The 10,748-nt window shown below is 35.3% G+C and overlaps 1 protein-coding gene across 2 annotated transcripts in view; it reads right to left on the reverse strand.

Annotated features, from left to right (window-relative positions):
• SLC12A2 (solute carrier family 12 member 2) overlaps positions 1-10,748 on the reverse strand; it is a 103,299-nt gene that overhangs the window by 43,603 nt on the left and 48,948 nt on the right. For both annotated transcript variants that reach the window (XM_081827134.1, XM_081827133.1), the window contains exons 6-10: positions 9,673-9,783; positions 7,535-7,643; positions 5,011-5,138; positions 4,829-4,913; positions 2,217-2,368 (exon numbers count right to left, since the gene is read on the reverse strand). In XM_081827134.1, the coding sequence (XP_081683260.1) occupies positions 2,217-2,368; positions 4,829-4,913; positions 5,011-5,138; positions 7,535-7,643; positions 9,673-9,783 (585 nt within the window). The remainder of the gene's footprint in view (positions 1-2,216; positions 2,369-4,828; positions 4,914-5,010; positions 5,139-7,534; positions 7,644-9,672; positions 9,784-10,748) is intronic.

Here is a 10,748-nt window from a genome sequence, read left to right on the forward strand (position 1 = left end):
AAAACACCCCCAAGAAAGTAGGGTAAGCATGTATGCATGTGTATGTATACAAACATTCAACCACTGGAGTTCAGTATGGATAGAAGGCTGTGGGATATAAGTCTGGGTATGAAGGGTTTTGACTGGCAGAGCAAAGAAGCTCACACTTTGTTTATTAAGCAATGGTGAGTCAAAGGTTTCAGGGGACATTAAAATATAGAACTATATTCAGAAACATTAAGACTATATATGTAAAATTAAAAATTTAAGACAAGTAAGGCAACCCAAATCACTTTTCCTCCTGAAGTATGAAAAGTCAATTACATGCAAAACAGTGTGATCAAGTGTGGCTTTGTAGACTTCATGATCATATTCCAACTTAAAGTTCCCTCAGATACGTTCTATGCACCATTCTTCATTCTCCAAATGACAGGCAATTTGCATTTTTCAGGATTTTTTTTCTATTTAGTTTCACTTTCCAAAGCATTTAAAAATTGTTTAAAAAAGTTTTTTAGTTATATTAGAAAAGCAGCTTTACGTAAACCAAACTCCTCTTTGCTTTAATGAGTCCATACTAGACTTGATAAAGACAGCACACTTTTGTATTTTAAGGTAACAACAAAGAAATCTGATTGGCATTTTCAGTCACTGGGAAGAGATCAACATTTGTGCTTTTCATACACAATATCAATGTCAGAACTGGCCCGAATCATTAGCTGGATATGAATACTTTCTTTATTCCTACGACTATGCCTAGATCTTGTGACTAGAACAAACAAACTTCTATTACATAATTGGGTTCAATATTTATAACCAATGAAAATGCAGTCAATTGCTTAAAACACAAAATGAAAAAAAAAACCATTAAAAATTAAGTCATAAATTTATTACAAAATTTAAGTATTCTACATAAAATGTATATTGGTCTAAAATACAGTGAACTCTCAATTATTCTGTTTATGTTTACACTAAACTGTAAAAACACTAGAATCAAAATCTTTAATTTTCACTTTGAGTTACTATAATCTTCTCTGTAAAAGCCCATAAATGTTACAAAAATTTCATTTCGCTTTCGGAACCTTATAGAGGCAATAGCAAAAAGGAGAAGAAATGATATTCTCTAAATTCTAGACAAGTAGTATCATCATAGTTCCTATGTTCCAAAAGGTCACAAACCTTCAAGCATCCATTAAGAATTTAATTCTATTATTCAACGGGAGTTTAGCACAGCATGACTATGTGGGCCTTATCTAACTAATAACACTACTGATACCAACACTTTTTTAAAAGGGAAGTTACAATATAAAGCAATTATGAAGACACCTCAAATTAGAAAAATGAACTCATTTCACTGAGTACAGAACTCATTTAAAATACTTAAGGGGTGGCCTGGCTGGCTCAGTCGGTGAAACATGCAACTCTTGATCTCAGGGTTTTGAGTTCAAGCCCCACACTGGGTGTGGAGATTACTTAAAAGAAAATCTTTTAAAAAAATAATAAAGTACTCAAAATAAGAATGAAATACTTAGGTATAACAAAACACGTCGAGTACTTGTATTCTGAAAACTACACAATGCTGATGAAAGAAACCAAAGAAGATCTAAATAAATGGAGAGACATACTGTGTTCATGGACTGGAACACTCAATATAGTGAACATGCCAATCCTCCCCAAATTGATACACAAGTTCAATACGTTCCTATCAAAATCCTAGCAAGACTTTTTGTAGATAAACATTCTTCTAAAATTTATATGAAAAGGCAAAAGGAACTAAGCTGAAACAATTCTGAAAAACAATAAAGTGGGAGGAATCAATCTCCTTGACTTCAAGACTTACCATGTAACTACTCTAAACAAGAATGTATGGTACTGGTGGATTGATAGATGGAAACACCAAAGAACAGATCAGAGAATCCAGAAATAGAGCCAACAAAAATGAGCATGCGTGAGATGCTTCCCTGCTTTCTGAAGCCATACACTACTATATGCTATATATTATACATGATCATAAAAGCGTTACCCTCGGGAGCCCTTTTGCTCTTGAACAGCTTCAGATTTTACCCTTTCAATATTTATCTATTTGCCCAATTATTTATCTACAGACTTTTCAAACAGCTATCTGGGTAAAAAGTAACAATGGTCCTACAATGCTCCTCCCTTCTAAGTGAGTGCTCAGGTTTGATAGCAGTCTGACCTCTCTATATACAATGTCAGCATAACATAAATATGAGGCTCACCTGGAAATTGTTCATTAGGCCATAGTAACAAGGATTGCTTTCACAAGATGAAAAGTCAAAGTTTAATTTGCAGGCTGCAGAAGTACAGTTTGTTAGCTCTGTTACAATAGTGTCATTAACATTCCCAGTGGCATCTCGAACAACACAAGAACCTGAAAGGCAAGGGACAATAAGAACAAGTAATATAACTGAAATTTATATTCATTTCAAAATTACATATATCCATAAAGGAATTTATGGTACTGACTGAATATATACTAGTTAACAGTACTTACATTTTCAGCATTTACATATAGCATTTATAGTTTAAATAGATTTACCTCAAAGAGAATTGGAAAAGCATCATGGTCCCCAATATTTAAGTAGTGAAACAAAATCTTACAAAGACGAATATTTCACACATGCACACTTAAAAACCCCATACATATAGTTGTGGAAATGGTAATGAGCAAAACTATTTGGTTAAGCAATTATGAAAACACTCTGTTGGAAGAGTTCCAAATGGTAGAAATGTTTTCCTGTACTCCCAAGTGTTTTATATGTGAAACATGCCAAAGATCAGACTTCAGGTAATATCAATCTTCTGTGGGAAGGGAAACAATTTGAACATTAATGAATTATAATTCTATTTAAACCTTTGGCTCAAGTAAGTCTATCCAGATAATAAGACAGTGCGTGATACCTGAGATTTGCTTAAAAATAACCCCTGGGGCAGAAGGAATGGGCACAGGTGAAACAAGATTAACCATATACTGTTACTTCTTGGTAACTTTGTTGAAAGTAGGTGATGGTTCATTAGAAAACGCATTCTACTTTTGTGCAAAACCGAAAACTTCCATACTATGACATTTAAAAACTTTTCTTGGAAAAAAGCACTTCATTATCTGGAACAACATATGATGTGTAACTATTAGTAATTACCATTCCTTAGACTTTTGAAGCACTTTAACACTCCTGTCTCATCATATAGGAGGTAAAAATTATAAACACTGCAGCCAGAAGTGAACAACACACAGAAAATTAAGTTTGAAAGGAAGAATATTTTAATCAAGTTCTTCCTAAATTTCTTCATCTAACTCTCGGAGCAGTGTTTGCAAAACCATGTTTCCTTAAAGGTACTTGTGAAACCATGTGGGGTGAGGAGAGAAAAGAGCCCTGTCTACCTTACAGCAGCTATGCTTTTATGTTTCATACTCTGATGTTCTACATCGCAGGTGACTGGGGGGAAAAAGTTTCCCTTACTCTGAACCAGTTACACATCCACTCTTGTAGACACTGGCCCCATTCCTGAGTGTCAGGGAGGAAGGGCTACTCCTACTGCTCCAAGGGCTAGTACGGACAGAATGAAATAAGTATGACGGCTCACATCAGAGAGACAGATACAAACAGAAAACACTTATTTGGTGTAACTAATTATTTTCCAATTTGAAACATAATCAGTTATATCATTCTTTAAATTAAAACTAAATTTTCTTGAGCCAGGAACTTTTAGGGGATCACAAAAATATTTTTGCTAAGCTTTTATTTATACATATATATATAAAATTGTTGTTTCTAAATGAATTTCAGAAATCTACATATGGACTGTAAGAATAAACAGGGGCGCCTGGGTGGCTCAGTCAGCTAGGTGTCTGCCTTCGGCTCCAGTCATGATCTCAGGGTCCTGGGATCCAGTCCTGTGTTGGGCTCCCTGCTCAGTGGGGAGTCAGCTTCTCCCTCTGCCTGCCCCTCCCCCCCGCTTGTGCTCTCTCACCTTCTCTAAAATAAATGTTTTAAAAAAATTTTAACTATCGTCAGTGCAGTCAATTATATATAAATCAATACTTACTTTTTTCTTGGGAACATTTCAGCTAAAGAAACTAAGAGTCTTTAAAGAATTCACTAAAAAACAAAATAAAATCTCTCTTTGCCAGGAAACAATTCTTTAAATCAAGTGTCACTTATCTTTGGTAGGAAATCTCTAAGCTTTCATTCCTTCATGTGTACAACAGTGATTTAGAGACTGGTTGACCACTTAAGTCCTTTCCAGTTCATTTAAAATGCTATGATTTCATGAATGTAATAAAAGGTTGAAAACCAGGTTCATTCAATTTAATAAGACTTCAGTAACTTTTCATTCAATAAAGAATGTCCTATCTACCAAAATCAGTTTTGGTAAAAAATGCCAAGCATTGCTTAAATGTCTTCAAACAATCTTCATATGTAGTAAGATTAACATGCAAATATAAAATAACCACCATAAAAAAATATTAAAAATTTTATAACGATCACAGAGTAAAATGCATTTACTTCTACTATGTGAATTATATTTTCTATAAAATATAGCTAAGTCAAATTTAAGAGTTTGCAAAGAAGACTTTACACAATTTTTAATTTACTTTAATTCATAAAGATCCTAGAGAAAAAAACAATAGGGCATCTGGGCACTTAGGTAGTATCTGTAAAATCACTACTAGTTTACCTAAAACTCTTTCTGAATTAAAATACTCAACTCTTAATCTTTTTATTGAAGTATTTCTGAAATTAAAAGTTAGAAATATAATACCATGGAAATAAATATTTAAAGTATGTACATCATGAAATTTCTGAAAGAGAAATATAAGGCTATTTACCTACAGATACTGCAATTCCTATGTAAACCACCGTAGTAATTAAAATGGCTAAGAGTGTTCCTTTGGGTATGGCTGACTGAGGATCCTAGAAGACAAGAAAAAAATTTTAAGTCTACCTTTAAAAATAAATATATGTATACCATTTTTTACACAAAATCAATACAGTACTTTGTAATACTTACTGCAAGATCACCTGAGATATTTGCTCCAGCAAGAATACCAGTTGCAGCAGGAAAAAAGATGGCAAATACAGAAAAGAAAGTCTCTTCCTCTCGAAAATCCGGTCCAAAGTTCTCATTAAATATTTCAGCTGTGGAGAACAAAATATCTTTGGCAATTAATGGACAGCAGATTAGACCATTATAATTTAGGTCAAGTGTAAGTGTTATGTGTGTATGTATGTAGCTTTTCTTCAGTTCAATTAACTGGTAAATTCTTGACTATTTCCTAGTAGAAGCATGGCATTGCCTGTTTTCTTGTATGAGGAAACAGTTTATAATCACAATGATGATTTGACCTGGGTCATGCCTACTATTTTGTATACCTTACTAATTATGTTTCAAGCACCTCTAACTTGATTGTTATCACTAGTACAAATGTCAATCAAAGCGTGGACAAACTTCTCAATGTCTGGGGTCAGTCAAGGAAATAAGAAAGGAGGTAGGAAAATAAAAGAACATCATACTAATCTGGACCCATTTTTTTTTCTTACATCCAACTTATATACTATCTGTACAGTTCTCTATTTCCTTGTGGTGACCTGTGTAATTTTTGATGCTGAATTATTCTCAGGCTTCCATATAATTTTAGCTAAGGCAAACTAGGTAAAGTCCCTTTCCATTTTAACAATAATGAAAGCTTCAACTAGTCCTACTGTTTCCATCTATTCTGATGGGCCCTGACACTGAAACAACTAGTTAACTATCATCCATCCATCCATCCATCATCTGAATAACTACCATGCACCAGGTTTTCCTACTGGAGCCATTAAGTATCTCACTACCTTAGTAAAATGAATGAGAAGGCAGCAAAGCAATATCAACCACCAAAAAAGAAAAGTCACATTCTGAAGTATATTTAGATTTATTTACTTCAGACTGAGATAAACCCAGATACACTACTTATATAATATTTATTACTATACAACAATGCAATACTTTTATAAGGTGCCAAGGATCTGAAAAAAAAAAAAAAAGGAAATGAAAAATGTGGTTTAGCAGATATTTGTAGCTATTTTTAAATCAACTAAAGTCACAAACAGAAAATATATAATAACTAGGTAAATTTTTAGAAATAATCATCTCCTATAATTTTTAACACTTCTTTTAGAAATAAGGTTGCAAAAAGAAATGTTCAGAAAAATTTATAACATAAAAAAAATTTAAGTAAAAAATCACTCCTAAGGACAAGAAATGTCACAAATATAATTTATGAAAGCTTAAAATGTAAAAAAATATCTACCTAAGTGATGCTTTTAATTTTCACTTCTGGCATGCCTAGTAAACACCTCTTCCCCCAATCTAGAAAATCAGGAATTTAAAGCCCAGTTTAGACGTAGGCACGAGCACTAGTAATAAGAACAGATATCACACTATCAACCCAGGACCAGCAGGCACAAATAATGGGTGAGTGTCACTGGTTAAGGTATAAACCTTGAAACAATTCCTATCAGAAAACTACCCATGCAACTAAGTCAGTGTCTAAGAGAAGCCAAACCAGTGCTACTCACAAATGATCAAGGACTGTATGTTGTTACTGTGATCAAAAAGATTAGTAAGCTTACACCGGAATGTAAACCAACTAGGTCTCTAGGATCCACAGTTTGGGTCAGCTGATTTTTTTTTTTCCCAGTAAGACTCTGTGAAGGAAGAAGGGCACTGATGTACATTCTGTATCTTTTCACAGATCTGTATGAATAGCTCTGGGCTGAACGACTGGGGAGGACTGCAGCTAGGCCTCTCCTTCTAGGGTTTCAAAACAGGGAGTTTCTTGAGGAGTTTTTATCAACTGAAGACACATCTATTACCCTAAGTGGTAAGCCTCTCTGACGCTAATCCAAGTGTTCTCTCCTGCTCCATTTCACCCTGTGCAGATGCAGGTGCAGAGTGGCTCCATTTGGTGGGGAGCGGGGGATGGTGATGGGGTGGGAAATACAGATAGAGACTTAAGGAAATAACAAATGGTAAGTAAATTTCACCAGCAGGGACAATTAGAAGCAGAATGAAAAGGGTCACAAAGATGAAAACTATGGAAAATCCTCACAAGGTATAATGTAAAAGGGTAGAAAAACTGAAGTTGCCATTATACAACGAGTATTTTCTTCATAGGTGTAGGTACGTTTCGACTGTTGTGTTGAAATACAACTTAAAGAATGAAAAAGCCATGTGAGCATAAAAGTCACCATTTCAGTTACAAATTCCCAAAATGACAGAGAACAAAGGCAACTTTCCTCAGGAGCACTGATTTTTCTACATTCTATCATCTTTTGATGCTAAGAATGAAAAACAGAAGATGTAAATAAAAGTGGTACTTTACTCTGATCGTAACATACATAATGGAGACAACACTAAATTGGACTGTCAATTAGTGTGAGTCACTCCACCAAAATCAATTATATTACAAATTATCTACAGTGTACTAACTTTGTTTACTAATAGAATGCTGTAACATGCACCTTTAAAAAGAGAGTCTATCTTTTTTACTTACACTTATAACCAAAGAAACCTTTGGGCTTCTTGCTGTCCAATGGGATAAATGTTCCTATGACGAAATCAGCAATAGCAAGTAGTAGAATCACCAAAAGAACAATCTGAGCCTGGAATTTTAAACATGAAAAATCAAAATCAAATCTCTCATGTCTCTACACTGATTTAGTTTCATTATTGTATAACTTCTGTGACTGAAGAGATTTGTCTTGTTTTCCCAGTGCCTCAAAAAGCTTTTTGAGGTGCTCAATAAACTTATACTACATAAGCAATCTTTAAAGAACTATCCTAAAATGTTCAATATACTAGGGAAAAAATGGATCGCATAAGTAGGATCATGCCAAATATTTCTGAAATGAATTTAAGATGTGCATGTCATCCCACAAATCCTAAAGCCCTATACATTCCACAACACTGCAGGCTTTTCATCATTTATCATTATTTACTGCCCCCTCCAATGGAAGTACAATCTTGACACAGGGAACGTATTTGCTACAAACACAAGTTTTACACCAAGTCCAAACACAATGTTGAATGTCTGACAACCACAGGAAAAGAAGAAGAAGAAGTGTACTAGTACAGAAAGAAGAAGACAATATGCAGGAGGAGGACTGAATTAGTAATGGGACTGGAAGGAACAATCTATGAGAATTGCCATTTCTCCTCCTGCACGCTTGTTTTGTTTTAGTGAGATATAATGGACATGTAACAATCTATCAGTTTCTGGTGTACCACATAACAATTCAATATTCATACACATGTAATTGTAAAGTGATCACCACAGTAAGTCTAGTTAATATCCGTGACCATACATAGTTTAAAATTTTTTTCTTGTGATGAGAACTTTTAAGATCTACTCTTTTAAAAAAGCAACTTTCAAATATGCAATACAGTATTAACTATAGTCACCATGCTGTGCATTACATCCCTGTGACATTTATTTGATAACTGCAATTTTATACATTTGACTCCCTTCACTATTTTGCCCCCTTCCCCCGCCTCTCCTTCTCCACTCTTCACCTCCCAGTAAAGTTAGGCAGATATTCATGAAAACCTGTGTCCTCCCTGGGAATAAAAACTGCTTAAATGCTAATCCGGTCCCAGGTAGGATGAAATTCTATTCTTTTCAGTTAAGTCAAATGGTTAAAAGTATAAGTAAATGATTTAATTATATACTAATGACTTAAAAAACAACTTTGGGAAAATTATTCTTTCCAACTTGCCTAATTTTTGATCTGATAAATATTATCATGGCTCACATACAGCAGAAATATAGGATTTTACACAATTTATAAAAGGAAACATGACGACACCTAGAGGGGACTTGGAGATACTCAGCAGGATCTTTGTGGATGATTTAGTCAGGAAAGCAGAGCTGTACTGAGGAATATTCTCTCAAAGGTGGAGAAATAATGCCAGGTGCTCTGCCTACAAGTTAACATGTGATTTCAGCAACCTTTCCCAGAAACAGTGGTCCTGGCTTTGGTAGCCATGGTTTCTGAGACTTCAACAGCAAGGAGCAAGACAAGCTTCTCTAATCTCTTATGGGCACTAACCTGAAGTTTATTGCCCCTGTATTTATTTTTGAAATTGAACTGTTAAATAAATTACAAAGCCAAAAGTTTAATCTGGGCTGCCTAACATACTGACCTGAGTGATTCTAAATAACTTGAATCAAGATTAAGGGAGGGGAGGGGAAAGGAAGAGGTGGGGAGGGGGCAGGAATCCAAAGGTTAAAAGTACTGTTTTTTTTTAACAGAGAGAGAGAGAGAGAGCACAAGCAGGGGGAGCAGCAGAGGGAGAGAAGCAGGCTCTCCTCTGAGCAGGGAGCCCGATGTGGGGCTCGATCCCAGGACCCTGGGATCATGACCTGAGCTGAAGGCAGATGCTTAACTGACTGAGCCACCAGGAGCCCCGAAAGTACTGTGTTTAAGTGGATGCTAGACTGACTGCTATCTATAAACATTCCTTGCCTTGTCAGATAGAAAATAACCTGATACACAAACTTCTCTGAAAATGGCCACTGAAGGATCTTCGAAATCTAAAAATATTACCGCACTTTAGAGTGGTCCCTAAACACACACTCTAAAAGTTCGTATGTTAAATATGTACAGATACTCCAGTGAGTTCATTACTTACTTTTGCTTCCCACTCCATTCCAGCCACTGAGATACCTAAAAGGATCACCACGGTAATGGCTCCAATAATTCGAATATCATTGATTTCATCGATCATAAGTATGGAATGTTCCTAGAAAAAGAGAGTTATAAACATAATGAGCAATTTCAGTTATTCAGATAAGCTCTTTAATTCTTTTGGAAACATTTCAGAGACATCAGAATCTCTTACATGAAGAAGTGGAATAAATGCCTATGTAAGGAATGAAGAGGGAGGCCTAAGAAAAAGGAATAAATAACTATGTACTATTGAGGCACCATTCAAAAAACTTAAGACATCAAAAATAGGGTCAAATTAATGAGGTTATATTTAATACAGACTCAATAAATCAAAAATGAAATTGCTAACAAGCAAATAAATCATAATATGCCTAAGCAGGACTCACAGTTAGTATTTTTTAAAGAAATATATTTTGTATTACTGTGATTAGCAAACTCATGCTTTTAGTGGTCTTTTATGTTCTGTAAGAAAAAGAGATGAATACATGTTCATGCAGTTGTCCAAAAACACACACTGTTCCCACGCTAACAAGCAAAGCTATTTGTGGTTTAATATCAAGGACATTAAAAACATGCTAAATTAAGTAACAAAAGAATAGTAACCATTAAGAGTTACACTGCTTGCTTTCTTACAGCCCTTGCTTTTCCCCATCCCTTAGTCCTGTACAGCTAAGGGCAACACCAACATAAGTGCTAGTCCCCCTCAGATCTCACACTTCCTAATGGATGGCATCCGAACACAGAAGAACAGAGTTACAACCAACCTAACAGGAACCACTACAGGTGTCTCTCAAGGTTGCTCTCAGTTAATAATGCTGAATCCTATTTCACTTCTACTGCTTTTTTTTTTTTTTTTTAAGATTTTATTTATTTATTTGACAGAGAGAGACAGCGAGAGAGGGAACACAAGCAGGGGGAGTGGGAGAGGGAGAAGCAGGCTCCTGGCTGAGCAGGGAGCCCGATGCGGGACTCGATCCCAGGACCCTGGGATCATGACCTGAGCCGAAGGCAGACGCTTAACCGACTGAGCCACCCAGG

Source organism: Leptonychotes weddellii, chromosome 7 (genome assembly GCF_054177405.1).
Source record: "Leptonychotes weddellii isolate Sample4059 chromosome 7, ASM5417740v2, whole genome shotgun sequence".
Lineage (NCBI taxonomy): Eukaryota > Metazoa > Chordata > Mammalia > Carnivora > Phocidae > Leptonychotes > Leptonychotes weddellii.